Genomic DNA, 24,250 nt, shown 5'->3' on the forward strand with positions numbered 1-24,250 from the left:
GTTTATAGTATTATATAAAAAATAAATAACAAATAATAGGTTTTTGCTCATACGTGCATAACGATAAAAAACCTTATTATACTGACGTATGAACATAATTAAAATGACATTATGGTCCAATGACGTATTAGAAACTATTTTATATTGTTATATTCCATCATTATTTACCCATGCGCGTCAAATTTATTAAAAATCTGATGGTCAATAGTCCGATTCTCTATCACTTTCGATTACTAAAAACCGACTAGCTATCGAGAAGTTTTGCAGGAAAATCCGATCAGCGCCTCTAGCGGGCTTCTAACGAACGATTTTAGCAATACATTTCAATGTCAAACTCTCGATATTCGACGGTACCGTCTGAAGAGTATTGCGCTACTAAAACTTACTACGCTACATAAAATCAAAAAATCAAAATGAAATAATTTATTCATTTAGGTCAATTGCTGACACTTATTATAGTCAATGATACAGAGCGTGAATTTACCGCCAGTTCCGAAGGTAAGACCAATGAGAAGAGCTGGCAAGAAACTCCTGGCCACTGGCAAACACGTTGATGTACACAAATTGATTGTACGTTAATAGATACATAGACACGTGGTTGACTGATTATTCACAAAATATGTGAAATAATAGTGTTTTACAACGGGAACCATTATTAAGAGCCGATAAAAAAACGTATTTAAGTAGTGATTAATATTATCATACAGGAAAATGTAGCTTTATTCCATAACCACTTTTTTTGTTATGTTAATGATGAACCTACTTTGTTATCATAGCAAAGGTCAGTGGGATCAATCATAGAACACAAATATGACAAGTCTCGTGTTTACTGTCACGTGAATTTCATGTTTTTATAAATCAAGATGAATACATTATTGTGTTGTGGCACAATAAAGTTGGTCTTTAATCTTCTGTCTAAACGAAAAACGGGCTTGTTTTAAAAAATCGGTATTCTGTACAGAAACGGCTTCAAAAAGTATTGTTCTATACCAAAAAGCTCGCTGACGACGTAAACGCTCTTGATTCAATTAATTATTCCTTAATAGCTTTGTGTTTTAGAACTAAAAATCCTTTAAACTATTGGGTGATAGTATTATACTTATATGGAATCTTTATAAATTTACTGATATGAAAAGATTAAAAAAATAAAGATTCTACACGAATAAACCCATTCCGGTTGAAAAGCTCGGGGAAGGATAATGGGGTACAATGAAAAATCATACATTACTAAAGAAAGCACTCAAATCGCAAATATCCTTCACTATAAAAAATTGAAAAATCTTATAAATAGTGTCAGGGTCCTTCCGTGTCTGTAGTAATAACAAGTATTCGCTGATCGGCCTATTACTAAACTATTGCAGACTGCAATTTGCATATTCACCTTTACCTACATAATGTTAGACAAAGTTAGGCCATACTTCAACAACGGACAGAGGACATCTCGTAAGATGTTTCTAGATAGTGGATCTAGAAACATGCAGCATGTTGTAGAGGAAATAAAGAAATTTATCGGAACACCCTCCAATCAATAATTTTTTTTTAACACATTAATGTCCCACTGCTGGGCAAGGGTCTCCTCCCGTAACGAGGGAGGGGTTTACACCTTGAGTCCGCCACGCTGGCCAAGGGCGGGTTTGGGTTTAATCTAACTAATACTTAATACAAGTACAATTGCATTATCTGTTTCATTGAAACATCCAATGTTCAATGAAACAGATAGCGTATAATTTGAATATGTTGAACATATTATTGGTACTTAAAAAAGTACTAATAATGATAAGGTACTATTCCCCAGGGAGTTTTTGCACGCCATCGAAGTAAGTAAATAAGCTATTCATAAGATGTCTTTTCAAATTGATCACATAGTTGTGTTTTTCTATTATAGTTAAGTTCTCCAGTCAAAACACCAATTAGGAAACTCAAAGTTTATCAAAAAGTGCTAAGCAGTTCAAATAATTCCACACTGTCATGTTAATCTAAGATTTCTAATTAAATTGCATAATATTTATTATATTAATGAACGTAGATTTTTTGATAAAGTATATTTTAAATAGCAAAATTATAAAACACGTTAACAGACTGACAAAAACGATGTGAATTAACAAACTTATGTTAAATCCTCAAATTTTATGACTACATTTAAAATTTGATTAGACCGACTAATTTGCTACTGGTTTTTGATTAGCATTTTGAAAATCTTAATTCTCAACAGCATCCTGGTGTCCAAATTGTAGGTTTATTATTGCGTTTCTACTTATTTCTTCAGGAAAACTGGCCAGTATTTCTTACGGTTAATGTATTGTCAACGTTGTTTAATAAAATATTAAGTTTTTGGTTTAGTGGCACGATTCTCTACGATTGGAACCATCGAGTATCGAGAGTTAGACATTAAAATAGTTTCTACGATGCCGGCTAGAGGCACTGAACCGATTGTTATACAACATATTTCATCGATATTTAGCATAGCCGGCTGTCAGTAGTAGATAATGGTAGAGAATCGCTATACTTATTTGGCGTATCTTAATAACTGTTATACTTAATTGTTATTTACCAGATTTATTACTTATTATAATATTATATCTTGTTACCTTGTTAAGCATCTCTATAACCATCTAAAATACTCAGCTAAATTGCCTAAAAAGTGTGGACTACTAGCAAACTTTTTTACGTTAACCCAGTTCGGTTATTCTGTAATAGTTAACCGTTATCATAGAACTCCAACTGCACTTAACAATCGCTTGTCAAACTGTTACAATAGATTTCACTTTTTTACCACTGGCTGGTTCACCAACGCGTTTTTTTACTTAAACACCGTATTTTAGAGAAAATTTGTTACTTTTTTTGTTTCTTTTTTCTACAATTTGACGTAACTAGTGATAGTGGAGGTAAAAGCGAGTGAACGGATTTACGCAGCGATGAATTTTGCAGATATGCTTTAGTTACTGATTCAGATAATGGTATTTCATTATACCTACATAATAAAATGGCTTTAGCAACAATTTGCCTGCAATTATTTACCACTAGGCTATTGTAAATTGCAAAAAAAAAATACAGATAGCTAATTAGTATTTATTGTACAAACAGGGATCAGAAAAGTTTTGCTTGCGTAAATGTTATCGACGCATGCGATAATTAAACCATTTGTATGGAATCCGATATCGATATTATGCCTTTAGTAAAGGATGGTAAGAAAAGGAAACTTAAGTATTTTAAATGTAAATTTACCTTTAGGCAATCGGCTCTGCACCGTGTATGTCAAATTCCGAAACTCCAAATCCATCTTGGATTAGCTGAAACAAAAATACAAAGACATTAGTATTTTATTTATTGAATTAAGCAGATGCAAATGTGACAGGTGTATCATAAAGCACATTATTTTTTATAAAAATGTATTGAAAATATATTCATATTCGCAATAAGTAGGTGTGACAAAAAATAAACTAAAGGAGATCGGCAGATTTCGTACAGCTTAAAGTTTGTGTTGTTTCGTAACAGAATTTGTACCACTTATAAAGGGGACTAAGTCACTTATTTTTATTTGGGAGTATTATTTTTAGAAGTCCGGATTAATTAGAAAGTATTTGTTTATTTAAATAATAATTTTTGGTCCATGGCTTATATTTGTTGACCACTAAAGAAAAAGAAAATCTCATGAGACGTCACTTTTCGTCTGACGTCTACGCATCCGCTAATTTGCTGTCGTTTTGAATTGTGGTTTTGACAGCATCTGAGCAATTTAGCGAACTATCGGGGCTTCTGAAAATGGACATAACTTTTACCTCCCAACTTTTAAAAATATAAGAATTTTAAAATAAGCTTGTCTATCATATTAGCTACCAATTAAAACAAAAAGTAAACCTAAACATGACATGTTATAAGCTGTACGAATTCTTCATATAAACCTGCCGTTCGCCTTTGATAATTTGTATTATTAACAAATGTTTGATATTGATATATGGTTGTCATACAATAAAATAAAATAAATACCACGACTCATAGCTTCTCGTATTTAAAAAGAAAGAAAATAGCATTAATATTATTTCTTTTTATTTCGATTATAGAACAGTTACTATGGTTTTAGTCAAAGGAACTAGAGAGAGAGACTTATTTAAAACTTATAAACTCTGACACTGGCTGGTATTTCCCAACAACAATCAATAAAAAGATACACACTATTTAACTATTTTTAAAACTATTGGATTTAGATACGAAGTTAGTCAACATCACTTATAAAAAGGCCTCCCTCTGGCTACACACTCTTCATTATAGTAATAATATATCATCAGGAAACCATAAATTATGATCATACAAGTATAATTTAAAAGATAAACTATATTTCATAAAAACATGTCTAGTAAAACACGATACGAGATGACACTAGCATATTGGACTTTTTTATCAAACCCATGTTTTTCCTTGTCCACTAGTTAAAATTTATCTATTAATCAATTTGATTATTATAACTTTATCATCGATATTCACTGTTACTAGATAGTGATAAATGTGTTTAATCAAACTTTACATAATAATATGTCAGAGACGCATATCGTACGAGGCTATCTAATACCTAATAAGTATTATTTCTTAATGTTACTGATTTATTTGTTTTTTTTAATACAATTACATAACGAGAACCAAATACCTGAAAACTATTGAAAAAGAAAATTTGTTTTATTTTCTAATAACAATAAGATTTTGTTTTGCATACCTACTACACTAAAGTATCGAAGTTGCTACTATATGGCTATAGTCTAAGAATTCGCCAATGCGGTCTACTTAGAGATAAGTTTTTTTAGGTATAAATTAATGTATAACTTTTTCATTAATCCGGTACTTTTTGATATTGTAAATTAAATTAGTTAGGTTGCATCATTATTTAATTCGATGCAGTCAAAAAACCCTTTTTCAAAAATTACGTATGCTTAAGGAAGATCGTTTTAAAATTGTCAAAAACACTTCTTTTTTTAATTTTGGATATTCGTTCGCAATGACCTTCGTGTTGTATAGGCAAAGTAAAAAAATATTCCACACAAACAAATGACTAATCAATTGTTTAAATTATACAAACAATAGGTACCTAATAGAATTTTGTATTTCAAGTATTTTCATTAATTCTGCTAGCGAAGTAACTGAGTAATAAATAGTGGTTCTTAACAACCATTTGCTTGACATTTCTGATATTTGTTTATTAATACTCGTAAAATTGGAAACTGTGAAATTAGAATCGATTAAAATCTTTTCGCAGTTCCTTTACTTACCCACAACAGTAACTATACGGAAAAAAATGACATTTGACATTACTTGCTTTCAAAAAGCTTGAATAAACAAATATTTTCTTCTTAAATAATTTTGTTCTAATAAATCTTGAACAGTAAGTTCTATCTTCGCATTTCGATTAATGTTTCTACAATAGTGGCAAAAACATAATAATCAATCATATTTTTTGTTATAAATTGCCAATAACTGTAAAAAATATTTTTTATTGCATTCCCTTCACATAGGTACACGTAAATAAATAGCTTATAGTACCCTTGACAATAAACATTACTAAAAAATATAGCGTATAATAATTGATCTATTAAAAATATTATAAAAACTGATTAAATATTGATGAATAAATTAAAAAAAAAATAACCATGGCATGCGTAGTTTTATAGTACCTTTTTCTATGAAGGCATCTACATTATGTCAGTTATCAGTTTTTAAGTTTAAAAGCCAGCAATTCATTTACACTCATGAAACTGAGAAAATCTTAGTGCTTCCATTTTGTAAGCTGTGTAATTTTGAAACATTGCTGCCTTCCGAAAAATGGATGAAATACATACCATATTTAAATTTCTGTCCATATCCATGCTTTCAGTGTTTTTTTTTTTATATTCCTAGATACATAGATACATAATATATTACAAAAACACTAAATAGCATAAAGCAGTCGCTTGGTTCCCGCGTCTGTATGTAGGTAAGTGTGTATGATTAGATCATTACAACTACGCCACGGATTTTGATGCGGATTTTAATAAATAGGGTGATCAAGATTAGAAGAACTTTGTGTATAAATTGTAATGGTTTTTTTGGTACATAGCTGGTGAAACCAAACGAAGCTGGGGCGAGGCACTAGTTGTTATATATAACTACTAAATCAAACGTACAGCTTTTCAAAAGTGATTAATATTTTATAATAATAGATCGTAGTATTCATTCTTTTAATTAAATAACAGTATTATAGATCTCTCAACAATACCAGTAGCCACATTAGCGGTAATTTGCATAATATAAATCGTGTCGACATGAAAACAATACCTATTAACGGCAATAAAGTGATTTACTGTGTTACTAAGAGCAATCCTTGGTAACCATTCGTGACTTATTGATAACTTATTGATAAATCACTAGCGGTATCATGTTTCTTGTACAAAGGATATTAATTATAATTGAAACAATAAATATGTTGTTAAGGAACAAGACATACACGTCTTATCCTTTGCTAAAAACGAAAAGAAAATGAAAAAAAAATGGAAATAGTAATAAGTACATATTGTAGTTCTCTTAGTTAATAAGTCATGTTTCAACTATACTGTACGTAGGTATAGTTGTGTGAACCGGTGATACATCCTGATCTTAAATATATTTTTCTCCATCTTTTTTCTTCTCACTTCGTTTAATCATTACCTCTACACACAAACTTAAAGCTTTCTACTTATTGATATCAGTCAAGCAAGTATTTAAACATAAAAGAAAAGCGACAAACATTCTTTAACCGAAATGTAAACAAAATGTTTGTTGGTAGTTGACAAATATAGTACCATCGACCTAGTTGGCACACTACGGTCAATGTTTTTAAACTCGGTACTATCGTAAAGTGCGTCTACATTGCTTTGAAACCGCAGCAGTAATGAACTGACATGGAAATAAGACACGATCGCAAATATTTATACGAGTAGCTACAAAATATTTTCCAAGATTTTTTTTAGAAACAGACAACTCCTGCACGAAGAATTGCTCTTGTGTCGCGGGGACTTTTACTAACATAAAAACAACGGACACAAAGTACAACCAGACCCTTGTGGGAATCAAACCCACCTCCCGGCGCAATGGTGGCGGCGTGGTGACCTAAACCACTGTGCCAAGGAGGCAGTCAAAACAAATCTGTTGTTATTTTCATAAAAAATATTTAAATCTTATACTTTACGTACTTATTATTTGAGGATTTTGTCTCTTGTTAATAGAAAGAATATCGTCAGGTGAAAAGATTTTACGATATCGAGCCAATGCAGTCTAAACTTCTGAAATTCTAGGGCAGTACAGTTCAAGGTTTTAAGTACCTTGAATTTAAGCGTTTGCCCGAAATCAGTATTGCTCCAAGTATCCTTTTTGTGCGAATGCAAATACCTAAAACTCGTTTGAAGTTCTTAGTTTTATTTTTAAAATATTTGGAACTTTTACGAATACGATCATTATAATATTGCTGTAATGAATACAGGTAGAGTATATGGTAGAGTGACATCATCCACGAGCCCTTTATTTTATCATTGCCTAGTCACCTACAAAGGAAAGTTAAAAATATTGATATGTGGTTTTAGTACAAGTATTATATATGTCTACTTTATTTAAACTGCCACCTGTAACCTGCATACATTTTGTTTTTTAAGTAACGAAATCCATATTCATTGAACATTCAATGATACATATAACAAATTCAAAAAAATGCTGTCACTACTTCATTTATTTATTAGTTCTTTTTACCAAATGTATCGATAACTCGTTTTTGTAATACAATATTGGAAATAGTTGAAGCATTCTAACGATATATTATCATTGATTCATATTAATATACTATTAAATAAATAGGCATACAAATGTCATACTCTCACTTGCGATAACGTGACCTGTTTATAACAATAAATTAGCAAATAACATGTTAATTATAACAATAAAGATTGCAAAGGAAACTATGAGTTATTGTTATGGGATCAAAGGTCCATATTCCCACGATAAGACAAAGACTTGCACTTTTTTTTTTTTTTTTTTTTTTCACGTGGTGGAAAAATCCCTTCGGATGCCCGTTTTTCCTGGGGGAGAAATGCCGGGGTATGTGGTGTTTTCCACTAAAAAACCACCGCGGTAGCCGACCGTATAGTACATGTTTGGAAGAGCCCTGGGACCTTAAAAATTCTCCAGTGCCTCCCACTTGCACTTTGCCTTATGGCTCTACACGGAAGAGTTTTTGTAACTCTTCAGATTTTAATTGTTGGTAACAACTTTGGCTACTAAAGTTGCTACTATTCTTCCCAAACCGCATGTTATGCCTACAGCCCCCACTGTAGACAACGGTTCGCGCGCGCAGCATCTAGTGATTGCTTACATCAATTTGTCGCTGCCTCCTAAAGACTTGCACTACGATAGCAAAGGCTAAAGAAAGTGGAGTGACGTCACAGTTGATGATATAGGTTTAGTATTTATCGGTAGTTAATTATTAGTAGGTAAATAATTATTATAAACGTGACTATGAGAAAGATAATTGATAATTTTCGAATTATAAAGATATTAACTGTGTTTATTTGTTAGATTAATCTATGCGACGAAAGATATTAAATTTATACATAATTTACATTTAATATGAACAGCTACTGACGACTTAATATTGTATTTGTTTTTTTTATTATGAGTATTCGGAATTCGGAATACATTATTCGGTACATTGAAAATATCTTAAAATTAAATAAAGGAAGTTTATAAAAAAACCTTTATTTAAAGGCATAATAATATTAACTTTTTATGCGGTCAGCAGCCGCAAGCCTAGTGATCAATAAAACTCAAATATTTACTATAACTATTACGCTTAAAGATAAAAAAGGTATCAAACCTATAATAATGGAGAAAGTTTGTATAGTGTTCGAAGTTTTCACCAAAACACGGCAATAGAACCGCAGTTAGTAGAAGGGAATACTAATAAAGAATAATGGAAAAGTTATTATTAGTTTACACAATTTAACTATACAGTTCCACCAGAATGTATAAGCAATATACGTTATAGTCAAAGAGAATCTTATTTTTATTATAGAATGTTTAACGGAACAACACTCAAATTATAAGAAATACAAATAAAATCATGGCATAACTAATTCTTTTTTACAAAAACTGATCATCAATATTAGCTAAAAACTCATTATGAAACCAATTTGTCAGATAAATATCGCAGTCTTTTATCATATTTATGCATCGATAAAATCGTTTTTTATTAGACTGCATGTAGATTTAACGCAAAATATACTTATCTCGATATAATATTTACGATAAAAAAAGGTATAACAATGAGAGTTGTTTGGTTTCTGATCTGATAAAAAATTAAGCCTTAACAATAACAAATCATACCAATTTACCGTTTTCATTCAAGAGCGTTTTGTAATTGAGAGGCAATTCATGATAAAGTATTGGAGATTTTATTTAAACGGTTCTTCTGTTCCCGGGTATTCACGATCTCCCGAAATAAGTTCCAATATCCTGTAGTACTCTTTCCTAATTCTTAGTCCTTACTTTAGGAATGTACCATTTACCTATAGAGCGATAAAAGCTTTTCCCTACAAACAAGCTTTCGATATTATAAATAAATGTTTATAATATCAAAAGAAAGAAAAGCTATCATCTAAATAACACCATATAACAACAGCAATAACTTCGAGTCCAAGTCAGCGCTAGAGTATCAAAATTCATGTAAAAAAACTAAAAATAAAAAACCTTTAACTACGCAATTAAGTGCAGGTGGGCTCATTAATAAGTCGAAAGCATGTCAAGACATTTCTTAGTCTATTAAACTCATTAAACTATTTAGCACTTACACGCTGTAAATAGCATCTCTTGAGGTAGCACTTAAGTGCTAATTGTCTCGGTATATCGTGATAATGTTAGCCAATCGCGGGTCAAGATCGGCCAGTGAACGGACAGTGTCAATACTTTTACTTCCTTGAATACTTTCCGACTGCCGCTTAAACGCTTTCATTGACTTTTACCATTTATAGGTTAAAGTACCGTTTTTTAATTATTTTGATTCTCCTTTACAGACTGTTTACGAAGATTTTAAGTACTTTACGTCAATAATTTTCACCATGCATGCATGCAGTTTTATTTACAAAGGTTTTTTTTTATTAATATAGTCGTGATGACAGGAATATATGTATCAGCAGGATTACAAAGTTCGCAGGCAGCATGAGTCAAGTGCGGATAATAAACTGACTTCCGACTACCTTCAATACATATATTATCATTAAGATCATATTATTTAAACACGGTAATAATGTTATATAAAAATAGATATATTTGATCGATCAATTTATAAATTATTGTATTTACTTATTGTCTTTAGATTTGCTCAGAAGCAACTCAAATTAACTACATCCCAACATTTAAACACGAATTACATATTTTTATTCATCCAAGTTATTGATCGCGGAATTACTTTCCAATGTACCCATTACTTCCGAGCGTATAATTAAGGAAAGAAACAACAAAATATAAAAATTTACGATCAATACCTAAAGGTCATAAGTGTCCTAGAAAACAATACTTAAGATAACTTTATTTACAGGAAAGTAGTACGAGAGTGTACAGTTACTGTGTGAAAACATGTATCATTATCACTTACGCGTTAATAAATGTAAATACATGCTAATTAATGCTAAGAGTATCGTGTAAACAATAAAAAACTAGTTTTGCTACAATGTTGCGTTTTTTACGTTCGGAGTCATGGCCATCCTGTGCTCTAAAATAGAAAGTTTAAGTAAAAGTTCCATAAAAAAGGTTGCGAATAAAAATTTAAAAAAATCAGTTTGTTTCGTATTATGTCTTTTGAAGTGATACTCAAAATTTGGCTTCACATCGCCTGGGCTCCAAAGCTTTGTACTTGAATAAAACAATCCTAAGTCCTAACTGTCTTAACAATATCAAAGCAAAACTTATACATAACTTATAACAACTTTTAACCCTACCTATTTACCGACGTCACCAATTGCCGGTTTCGCGGCTTCTTCGCCAACTAATGAGAGCTACTGGTTTTGAGCGCTTTGGAGATATCAATCAAGCCATCAATAAAATCTGATTTATTACTACAACAAATTAATCACGGTCAAAGTTAAAAACCCGGTCACACACATTCGCATTCAAACTGTAGGTTCGTGCGAGTTTTGTTCTATAACATTTTGCAAATAGGTACCTTGCTACCTAAGTTCGCGTTTTCTTACGAATGTGGAGGACCGGTCTAAGGCTTTACTTTCTTGTGATTGTGATCTTTAAGCGCGATCTCAGACTTTCTCTTAAATAGGCATTAAATGGAGTACACTTTAGATTGCTTACAACGCGATAAGTTTTAACGATAACATTGTAATTAGTGCTTTAGATACTAGTTGAATTAGTACTTTAAATGTAGGTTTCATTATTTTCATGGAGAGTTTGTATTCTGTACACCTGAGACCCTGTTTGTTTGTATGGATTGCCATTATAAACCGGATATTTAAAAAATACAACAAGTATACCGTATTCTAAATTGTATCACACAAAAAATAAGCTCCTTTCAGGAAATAGAATGAAAACAAACTTATATTACCTACTAAGATGTCTACTTGCTACAAAGTTACATAACATATGTAACTTTGTATTTTAAGAAGATTACAATAATCACAAGGAAAACCCTATAATAAACGTCTACAAAAACAAACACCTAGTTCGAAAAAACACAATGAATTCGTTTCTAAAAAAGTCAAGTAAAAAATCTAAGCAATCGCTTATAAAAAGGTACGACTATAATACATTGGTTTAACTATTGCCATCAAATGAAACAAAAAATAAGACAAAAAGTATCATCATAATTTATTCAACTCTTTTATTTGACGTGTATTCCGTCATATTTGACTGCATCACTACACATTATACAATAATACTTAATTTAAAGCTGAGGAGTTTGTTTGTTTGAAAGTACTTATCTCAGGAACTACTGGTTCGAAATGGAAAAAAAAAATGCCGTGAATAGTTCATTTATTGAGAAAGGCTTTAAAATCGAACGAATCGCAATAAAATGTAGCGGAAACGTGAAAATTACTTAAAAACCACGCGAACGAAGTCACGGGCGATGACTAGTTAAATAATAAAATCACCCGCTGTGTCTGTCTGCCAGTCAAATCGCAAAAAAAAAACAAAAACTGGTGTTTAAAGAAAAATCGAGCCATTCATGAGATGGGTCTTTGTATGTTATTCAGTAATGTTCCGTTTCAGTTAGCTAAAAAATCGTGGAGTTTGTTGATGCCCAAAAAACAAACCGCTGAGAATGCTCTTCCTATACGAGCCTTATAATCCTTTAAAATATTGCCAGTGCTGCTAGTTTTGTATAACATCATAGTAAAGGTCATTCGTACCCATTTGCTGAAATCATGGACACGACCACAAACATTTGCGGTTACCAAGGCAACCACGCGGTCACATAACGCACGGAACTTACTAAAGGGCTAAGTTAGAAACTCGCTTTTATTATGACATGCTAACTTTCGCATTTATTAGAAACTGCAATGTATTTCCCGTAATTAAATACATCCGCAATGTTTTATTAAGTCAAAGGGAGTTTAGCGTTTCGTGGTACCTACACTTTCTAGATTAAATGTTGACCCGCGTTTATGTAAAATGCTTTTAGTGTCCCAATTCCCTAAACACAACCCTTTACATGCTATTAGAGCGTAATGGAAATTGTATTGTACTGTAAAACATTACTTGTATATAAAGAAGACATGTTTATGTATTAGTTTATCTATAGAAAATAACACTGTTAAGTTTCTAGAAAAATCCGTGAAAGTAGGCTTAGTATTCAATTAAATCTTATTATAGCCCATAACTACATAATCACGTCGGTGGTAAAACACATAATTGACTATTATTTACTGAAACAGCTTGTTTTATAATCACCTATAGTAATAAATAAACAGTAAAAGTCAAGGCGCAAACCGCTTCTACGAGCTCTCTCGTATTGCACGCTTTCACAAGCTAACGCATACTCGTATCGTACGCACAAGCCCAAACATTGTGAGGCAACGATAACAACATCGATTGCTGTACGAGAGAATTATCCGAACATTCCACCATACTTCAAGGGCGACGGAGCAATTCTAATTACAGATTTCGTTTTGTTAACACAAGCCTATGTTTTGTAACGGTTGGGCCAAATTTCGAAAATTTTTGTTAGTTGCGTACTTACATCTGATAAGTGAAAATTGAGATTGCTGATATAATCTGATAAAATGCGCCTAAGGGCTGATTACTCCATCGCTAATGCAAATAACTTTAATTATTCTATGAATGACTATGGCGTTTTGAAAACTGTTGAAGAATGACATAAAATTGTATGGAAAACCTTATCCATAAATTTTGTGCCATTGTTTGAGTAAAAAAAATATTTACAAGATTCTAATTAATCGAAGTGATAGAAGATTGGATAGAAAACAAATTGGTCACACCTGTATGTGAATAAAGCTTTTCTTACGAATGAATTATATGATTTTCTTTATTTATTTCGCATAGTACTGTGATACATAAAATAGTTCTAATTGTGAAAAAAGACGCGTCGTTGTCCCCAAGACGCCTTGACCTATGATGACGTAAAATATATTTTTTAACAACTTGATAATAAAATTATAAAAGGAAGTGCGTAATTTATAACTATGTTGTCATGTTCTCCTATTAGTGGGACGCTAAGCATCGCTAACTAGATCCTTACTAGGAATCCTGTTTACCTATGTCCAATAGTTCATATACATTTTATTTCTTCTAGCACCCTTTTAAGCATGTTTACAATAAAGTATTGGAAACGAGGATTCCCCGATCCATGAATTACTTTTCTTCACAGCTTTACTAGTTTTCATGGTTCATGGTGACTCTTCGTATCAATGTGACGACAGATGACGACGTCTAAGTCTTAGTCTAGTAATTTATTGAAAAGAGATAAAGTTTTTAAGCATTCCACTTAGCGTGGTGGACTCAAGGCCTAACCACTCCTCCCACATTACGGGAGGAGATCCTTGATCCTCCAGTGGGACAGAAATGGCTTTATTTACGTAGTTTTACGATCTTCACATATCAATTGTAAATATTTTTATAAATGTATGATCAAGTAAGTAAATACAAACTTTCAAGAGGTGCTCTAAAGCACATGACTTGAACTTCAACAAAACTTTAAAGATCACGTCAAATATTTGTATGTATTAGTAATTGATTGTGATTGATACTCAAATCATAAGTTACCTCTCAATAATCATACAACTACTAATAAATATAAATGACTGGCAAATGTTCAATAAACAACTTTTTACATAATAATTGTTACATACTTCTGAACAATGGGATATGTTTTTATTATGCAAGTTTTCCTTAATCAATTGGACATTAGAAATACCAAAATACTTTTTACTTGAGTTTTTCTAACGAGTTTATCATTGAAGTTTGTTTCCTATTACAACATTAATCTGTAATAGCTATTGCGGTGACTACGGGTCGTGTAAAATTTGTTTCGAAATATAATTCCGAGGAATTAAAACATTTATTGCGATTTTATTATACAGATCACGAATTAAATGTGACTGACATTAAGTAGTTTATTTATTTTTATATGATATTATGAAGCTTCTAACGTAAATATGGCAAAAGTATTTGTTTAGCCTTAGTTTCGTTAGCTCATTAATTTCAGTATTCTTAATGCAACTCAGTATATTGTCCAAGTTTTGGAATATACCAATTATATATTTTCGTATTTCGCTATTTACTTGCACTTTTACTCAAATTAAGATGCCGTTAGTATTAGCGGGATCGCACGGAAAGGTGTAAAAACTAATAATGGTCTTTTAATTATATTTGAAACTTTTGTCACTAATCAAACATTCAGGTTTCAAAAAGTGTAAAGAAAAGGCCTAATTTGTATTTTTAAATTCCTGCAATATAATAATTAAATACATAATATACGTAAGTGCATGTTAAAGTGTGTAATACAAGGATTAGCGCAAGACGTTGAGTACAGAAGTTTTTGAGTAACACTCAGTAAATATTGCTTAATTCCCACAATGAGTTCTCTTGTACTGGCGTTACGAAAACCTATGGGTAATATGATTGACTATTCATTACGATTGAGGTATTTATCCAACTGCGAAATAACTGACTAATTAAGTTAATAAAGAAAACTGGACAACTGATAATTAAATTTATTAATTAAAAGATTTTATAGTACTGACGTTTTTACATTATATCAAATCAAAAGTGATCTATAGATAGAACTTTCCTACCGAGCGGGTATTTCGTTTAAGTATTCATTGAAAATATACTTCGTCTCATTTTTTTTCTTTTATGCATATTTATCCTATAAGAGATCTAAATTAGGTAGTGACTGCTTATCACTACTGCCACATGAGATAAAAGAAAAACGAGAAGCCTTATAGAAAAGTAAACATCTGTTGAACTGCTAATAGAGGTTTTTATACCGTGTCAAATTGAAAATCAAGCCTTAAAAAACACCACTTTACAGTACAGAAACTTGAAATTCTAGATTTAAAGCCTTAGTAATCCAGCCGAATAACGGGTACATTGTGTAAACAGTCATTTAGCACTTACAGAAAGTAAGTGCAAATTAACTAACCGACAAGTAAGTTCGTTAAACTTTTCAATACACCTCACTAAAACGTGTTTTTATATAATTTATTACTTTTTAAAATAATAGGCATGTGCAAACGGATTTATATAATCCTTTGTATTTTTTACATAATAATATATCATAAATATTTTTTTATAGATAGAGCAAGTTTATAATTTATGAAATATCGTGGTTTAACTAATTATTGCTTTGGTTTTTTTGACTACGCAGTCGATTTGTCATTTAAAATCACGTTGTTGAAAACTATCACGTTTTTGACTGAATTTTAAATTTAATCCGAAACCGTGAGATTAAAAACACGATGATTAATCACAAAAGTCATATTTAATTTCACGTTAATCATTAACAAAATGTCAAGTTTAAAATTATAAGAATAAAATTAATGTCGTCAGAAATACATTAGAAATGATGCAAAAACATCACTTGAATCTAGTTTTCTGTTCGTTTTATCTACGGTATAACTATTTCTTAAGCTTTCGAAAAGATTGTATGATTATCCAAGCGCATCTTTTTTGTTGATGGAGAAGAGTGACCACGTCTATCGGTCCACTTTGACCGACTTGAAAAGTATAAACTGTAGTGCTTATTAGAAATTGCCAATAACAACTTAAGATTAGCTTAGACACATCTTAATATTCTAAGTTATAAACTATTTGTGCATCAAATGTCAAAAATCAATCCGCTTTTGAGACATTTTTTTACGCACATACTTACATGCAAAACTTTCCTCTTTATTATATTAGTATAGATAAGTAACGATCGTATTAAATGCTGAGTAAAGAATCTTAGGTCAATGAATGATCTAGAAATTAAACCGGTTGGAAATTACATAATTATCTAATGTAGCTCTAGGTCAACGTAATGGCCAAAATAATATATGCAAAGTGTGTTTTTCCATCTTAGAACAGTCTATTTTTACATTTAGGCTTTTTAAATAGGCTGTTAATTGAGATAAAATATTTTTTTTAATGGATTTTGTATGTAATTTGAAGCTTGGAATGCCAAATTTGTAGCAAGTCATTATTGAACTCGTTCAACGGTTAGTATTTAAAGTGGTCTAAATAAGGCCTTGGAATCGTACGAAGCAATTATTATGTAAGAACTTAGATTATATGAACGCTTGTGATATAATAATAATTGGTCTTGACCTACCCCAATCATAATATGTAAAAATATAATATCTTTCGCTCATAACTTTAAATCTCTTTAAAGGTGGAGTAGTAATAATTGGGCCGATTATTATAAAGAATTCACGATGACATATTTTGTTCTTAACCGACTCAATAAAAAGAAGGAGGTCCTCAATTCGACGGTATCTTCACTACGCAACTTATCAAAAGAAAGAAAATCGGAATTTTACTTCAGTTTTGCACTTACAGTAGGTAACATATTTTTTTCTCAATACTATGTTGCAAATCAATTATTCAGTGTCTACACGTTACTACAAAGCCTGACATTATCAGTATTGTTACCAGACAATTTTGCAGATAAGTGCAGAAATAAATTATCTATTTTATTACCAGCGAGATTTCACACACTATTGCGGGCTGTATACCTAGTTCCTTGTAGAGGGCAAGTGACCTTACACACAGCTGGTAAAAGTCAAATAGATTGTTTGGCTTTTGTTTTTATTTGCTTAAATGCGTCATGGGCGGTAATGCTTTGATATAGACGTAAGTACTGGAGCCCTAATTTCATCATGCAACTGTAATATCTCGTCATTACAAAACTGTTTTGACCTGTAAAATATGATTGATAAAAATATTAGGCCTAAATGTATACGTAAGCATGTTTATTTGGCATTCGATGGGACCACGTCTGTTTGTTAGTTTTAACATCATACTTATTCATACTGATTCGTTTTTATAATTTATTCTGATTTTGTTATAACAAAAAACTGACTGCGGTAAAATAAACAAAATCAAAAAGATATCGTCACAATTTATGCGTTTATACACTTAGATCTACACACATAATAAAATCAAACTTATAAACGATATTTCAGATCATAAAAGCAATCATAAGTAACGCTGAACTTAATAATACTTGCCTCGATACCTCTTTTACATTGTACGATACCTTAATTCAAAAACAACAGGAAGACCAGCGTTATTTATTACTCTGCGCACACGTGCGTACATAAAAGGGTTTAATACATTTCCTATAAGACATGACATCATGTTACAGACAAATATTCCGACCAACTATTTTTTGTTCCCACAGCGCCAGACAACAAACGCGATTGTAAAAAGTCCAATCGTAACAAAGTTCAGTCTCGAGATCGCTACAAGCTATTCAATAGCTATTCGCTAGCAATAGGTACATTTGTCTATTATGTGAACAACTTGTTAACTTTTTGTTAGTTTATTAATAGAGAGAGAGAAAAAGTGGTTATTTTATTTAAATACTTGGGTATTCCACAATTAATGCCCCGTTTCCGAGGTACATTTAGCGGTAGTTTACCTAATCAATAGCGTTTTTTATATGAGTTTAAACGCTATTGAATAGATAAACTACCGGTAAATGTACCTCAGAAACCGGGGGTAAATCTCTAACTCAAATCAATATATTAAACCAGGCTGATTAACACAACGTATTACGGACGCTAAGTTTTAATTTATTTATTTCGAGACATTATTTATCTAATATTTTTGCGATCACATACCACGTGAAATGGAGCAGAAATAAATTGTAAAATTCTCAATGATTTATTCATTTAGGTCACATATTGGCACATCAGATTGTTAACACGACGATAGTCTGATTTTGCCACCAATTTCGGAACGCCTATGAGAAAAACGGATATAAAATTCAAGGGCACTCTTCCTTTAATATATACCTACATTTTGTAAGCGATATCTTGTGAATCCGAAATCAATATTATATCAATAAAAACTGAACCAGCCTAGCCTTTCTTCCAACTATGTTGAAGTCGTCTTCCAGCCTCACCGGATACAGCAGAATACCAGTAATTTATATCAAAAGAAACTATGATCAATAAAGTTGTTTTAATGAATCAGAAATATACAAAGGTCATGTGAACAATGTATGCATAATGTCGAACAGCTGCCGTCACGTAGATAGATCACGCATTTTGCGTTTTGTAACACTTATTTTATCAGTGTCACAACACTTATTTATATTATAGGTTAGTGGTTACAAAACCACGAACACAACGCTTGAACATCGGAAGTACGCAGATTATTTGCTCATTTTATAGAGCGTAAAGAAAAAAATGTTAACTTGACTCAAAATTGGAACAGCTTTTTTACTTTTTATTTAAACCAACATAAAGTTCTACTTCTAAAAAGATTTTGTAGAACAGCTTAAAAAACACACGCACATATCTATGAGGTAAATATCAACTTTGTCAGATTCGCAACTGGCCACTAATACGATACGAGAGAAAGTAAGAAAAGAAAAATATAGCCAATGGTTTTCGGTCTGCTACGTATACAAAACTTATCTGTCAACATACATTTGACTAACCTACGGACATATTATGCAATCAAAGAAAAACTTTCCCTTTTTTAATACAACTTGTTATTATTTATTGTTACGGACTCAAAAACTCAAGGTCATCATTAGTCATCATTAACACATGTTATAAATTGTTGCAAGATGTTGATCTGACAAGATCTGACTCATTTATGAATGGATGCGGCTTTATAATTATACTAAAACAGGTTTTTTGTGGGGCAGCGTTTCTGCAACTTTCTTCCGATTTGCTAGAACATTATTAGCAACATTGTATCTTAATGTATCACTGGCACGGTTTAAATAAACCATGGCCTGGTCCAGCAAAATAGTTTTTAGTCTCGAATCCGGTAAAAGTTAATGGACTTTGATTTGAGAAGGAGTCTGAGTATTTTTGCCGAAGACATTGTCATTCAGTACCTAATTGGGTCGAAAGATAGTCAACATAAAACCGGTGGTTAAATATCCAGATACTACAAAAAGTCTCTGATTTAAAAGGCTAAGTTAAACCATGCTATCGTTATTTGTATTTGGCAAGTCATAGTGGCTTGTTTCTTATAGGAGTCGAGCCTTTTGATGAAGATAATTTACCGCAGTCACGATAGCAAAATCCGGCACTGCTTCTAAGAATTTCTAGATTGTGTATCCCAATACAGATTTTGTACGAATTTGATTAATAAGCTATTACTTGTAGAATACTTTCTGTAGTCCAGTTTAAATAAAAATTACTCTAAATAAAGTATTTTTTTATTTTTTTTCCGATGAAGCGTGAACTTGAATCCTTTCAACGCTAACATTGTCACTGGCTTGCTAATTTTGTAACATTGCTAGCAGACTGGCGTGACTTCGCTCACGCCTTGCAATTTATAGCCTAAGTGATTCCGATGCATAAAGTAAAGAAATTTATTTACAACTGTAAAGCTTTGTAAAATCCGTACACTATTTTTATGTGTAAGAAACATATCTATAAATCTTTCCTCACAAACTTTCGTATTAGTGAATGTCCAATGTATTAACTACGGTTAATTCCATTAACAGTAAGTACAGTTTAACTATCAACTATGCCAATCACATACCGACGCAGAATTTTGCGGTTTTGTAATACCTAATGCTAGAACAATATGGAAGTAACAAATAGAATATAAATCTAGCAAACATTATTGGCTAATGAATCATAGTTATAGGAAAACTACAGAGTTAATGAAATTAACCAAAGTTGGTTTATTTAATTTAGATATTGTTTAAACCTAAGATTTTTACATAGAGTAAAATAATAAAGATAGAAGTAAATAAAACATTATTTACAAATACGCCAAAAAACATGTTTGTTGTATAGAAGCCCCTAAATATTAATTTAATTTTGTTTTTTTTATACAGACGCCTTTAAAAAGATTAAATTTTGATATTGTCAGCGACGCAACAAACCATTTTCAGCATTCCAAATTGCAGTAGGCATAATATATTATTATGTTTTATTAAGTCTTAACAATTCCCGTATGTTTTTTAGGTAGTAAGTAGATAGTATGAGTGTGCGCTGAATCTAACTGTTGTTGAATTGTAATTGCGTTTGTAAACGTCCATATACGACCTAAATGATAACAAACAATATGTATATAATTACTATTTCTATTTCATACTTTAATATCAAACGGGATGTGCTTGTTTAAAACTAAATTATAACAGAACTTTGTTCACTATGTCAGTGAGTCAGTCGAGAACGAATAGTTTAAGTATAATAAGTACCTATATTGTGTTATGTACTCAAACAGATGTGCAATGTTGGCCTCAAATTAATCAGCGTTAGGGAAAATGAGTCGTAGTAATAAATTGTAAATACTTAATTATAGAATTTAATGTCTGAATAATACACAAATTCACACTATGTAGTTTTGAACCCAAGAAAATCAATTAGTTTCCGGCACTAATTTGTTATGCGCATAGGCCGACATATCTGAGTTTAGTAGCCAGATTTTCTACAGTCGACACAATTGTGTATCGAGAGTTTGACATTTGGTCAAATTAGTCACTTAGACACCCGCTAGAGGCGCTGATTAGATTTTCTTTTTAAGTCTGTATCTGTTTTTGATAGTCAATAGTAGCATGAAATCGCCGCTCGCTCATGAGATTTCTAGAACAATAACATATTTATGTGGGTGCATGCATCGTGCTCTATTAGATTTAATCTACTCTATATAACAAAGCTGTATGTATCATTTTGATAGTGTTGAACAAAACGTAATAAATAAATAAAACAATTATATTGTTACATATTTTACAAAAACGAATACAATGTAAGTAACTTTAGACGCGGTCAATGAAACGAATACGTACAATAGATTAATTGATTACCGTACAGAATAGCAAATTTCAATCGGACAATCACGGAAGCCAACCTCGGTGACTTATGACCTTTGTATTTTAAACGTAAACACTGGTAATTAGACGATCGAGACGTTTATTAATCGATTATAGGCTTCCTTAGTCGTGTGATTTAATAAACTGTGTGGCACATAAATATTACGCCTGTCAATACCTTGTTTAACACTTGATTTCTATCAGTAACTTTATAGTATTGTTGCAAACTCGGGTAATCAGTACTCTTTGTTTCAATATTCTCAAGTAATTAGTTTTATATTGTCTTAATTTATCTAGTTCTTAGTTTCTAGGGTTCATTACCCTGGTCTATATTTTGTTTCCATCCCAGAACTAGTAATATTATATCTTAGACACTCTAAAAAAATATTCATGAAATAATTCCGGTGAATATTGACGAACATATTGTAAAATATACCTTTTAAATTCTCATAAAATAATGTAAATAACTTTCTTTATCAGTCTTTTGTTTCTTTGTCTTCGTATGTCATGTCCTTGTGCAACAATAAAGTCCTACGCACTAGAACGGTCTGGAAGTAAAAAGTGTAGAAATCGGATCGTCGAAAATGTCAACCGGCTTTCATACATGGCAGATATATCGAGTTCTAAGGGCCAGCCTTACTGAGAGGGAACTGGTTTCCTAGCCTCAAACATTCCGATTTGCACGGAAGCCTTCTAGAAATGAAGAATTAATCGTCTTAGTTGGATTTCACAGCTATGCGTATTTTGCACTAACGGACCTCCGGAGTAGGTATATAGAAAATGATAAAACAGCTTAATAAATCATAATCTTATAAAATCTTTGAAATCATCAAATATATTCTAAATTGGGTTCCCTGCGTTGCGTTTTTTTAAAGATTCAATGCGGTTTTGCCAAAAAATTTAGCAGCTCCCGAGAAAAGGTTCTAGTGCATATTTTAATAAGATATTGTCTAAAATAACTTTTAACTCAGGCAAATCTGGAGTGTGCCACTAGTAAAGTGTAATTATAGTTGCTATTACTAAGTAAAATAATAATCCATTTATTACCTAATAATCTATTTCCTTTTCATAACCTGAGAACAGTCGAACAATAGGTGGCCATACTCATACCATTGCCGTTTCAAACAATGCATCCTTATCAATTTAATCGTAACACAAATCATTCTTCTTGAATACAAATGCAGGCACAATATATTGATAAAACGTTTATCTTAAATTATCTATTCTAATGGTCGTCTTGCCGTGAATCTACATATACTAATACCTAATATAAAGTTGAGGAGTTTGTTTGTTTGAACGCGGTAATCTAAGGAACTACTGTTTCAAATCGACAAATTATTGATTTGGATAGTCTATTTACTAAAGAAGGCTATATATACATATATTAAAGAAAGCTATATAAAATTACGCGGGCGAACAGTAGCCATATTTTGCAAATGCCTAAACCTATCTGACAAGGAAGGATAAATTTATTAGATGTGAAAACCCAAAGCTATATCACGTTTAAAAATAATATAAAAAAGTAATGCTATAAAAATGAATCCTAAAATCTCCTTCGTGACAAAGGTATGGATGAATTTATTTATGTCAACATAATCTTTATATATGAGGTAATAAAAATGAATGATTTCTTTATGGTTTTCAAATAACTTGATATATTGGTAAGAAAACCCTTTACTTTTTTATATCAACTCCTGTAGCTCTGCATTCTGCGTTTACATTTTATATCGTATCTTAAATTAAATCTCTACCTTTGACCAAAAAAGTAAAATGTATGCCATCTTTTTCTTAAAGAATACAGATCAATTAATGCTAGCAGTAGCCTATGCATCTCAGTTGGCAACTAGTGGACATCAAATGGATTGCCATTATTCAGTACATTGCTGCTTGGACGAAACCCGGTAATGACAATAATCTGAGGGAGAAAACAATGTACGGCAGAATGGCTTTCAAATAGTTGTCTACTGATATATGTGAATACCCCCTTGTACGGTTTTCCCGTAGTGTTTAGATATACAGTTAAAGAATGCAAAAAAGACATCGTCCCATTATCCTCATATCCGTTATCCTATAAACTCTAAAACCATAATGGACTTGATGAATAGCGCTCTCTTATACTTTGTTTTTATACGTCTGCATATCAAAGAGAATTTTAAAACATAGCGAATTAATTCGTTACACCAATCTATTCTTATAATTGCCTGTGAATTGCCACAGAACTTTTTATTGTATGTGTATAATTATTTAATAAATAACACGAACGCTTCCTATTAATATTTTTAATATATAATTATGTTTTTTGTTGCATGTCTAGAAATAGATTTACGAATTGTTCAACAGTGTTTTAAATATACTATTTTTAGTTGCATAAGAGAGGATTTTTTGGAAGTATTTTATACCAAAAAGTTCATTTTATAATTGAACATAATTGTGTATCAATCTTTTTACATCCTTAACTGCATATACATGATTAAAATGTGTAGATAACAACAATATATTATGTAAGATAAGTCCATCAATAGAAATGGCAGTATCGAATGCAGTGAGGAGTCTAGTGTAGAGATAAATATCGCCTTGACCGACACACCCGGGCCGAGTCAATGAACTTTGTGCGACGCGCACAGCTGAGCGTTACGTAGCGTTTCGCAAGCGAAAACGTATTGCATTTATTTCTTTCAATGAAAGCTTTTCGGCAATTCCCTTTAGAAAGTAATTTCGTATAATTATATAAATTATGCTCTATGTTAA

At 31.5% G+C, this 24,250-nt stretch overlaps 1 protein-coding gene across 1 annotated transcript in view; it reads right to left on the reverse strand.

Annotated features, from left to right (window-relative positions):
• LOC142978209 (ATP-binding cassette sub-family G member 1) overlaps positions 1–24,250 on the reverse strand; it is a 66,213-nt gene that overhangs the window by 32,287 nt on the left and 9,676 nt on the right. Inside the window, exon 2 of the mRNA XM_076122544.1 lies at positions 3,226–3,290. Within this exon, the coding sequence (XP_075978659.1) occupies positions 3,226–3,280 (55 nt within the window). The 5' untranslated portion in view covers positions 3,281–3,290. The remainder of the gene's footprint in view (positions 1–3,225; positions 3,291–24,250) is intronic.

Source organism: Anticarsia gemmatalis, chromosome 14 (genome assembly GCF_050436995.1).
Source record: "Anticarsia gemmatalis isolate Benzon Research Colony breed Stoneville strain chromosome 14, ilAntGemm2 primary, whole genome shotgun sequence".
Lineage (NCBI taxonomy): Eukaryota > Metazoa > Arthropoda > Insecta > Lepidoptera > Erebidae > Anticarsia > Anticarsia gemmatalis.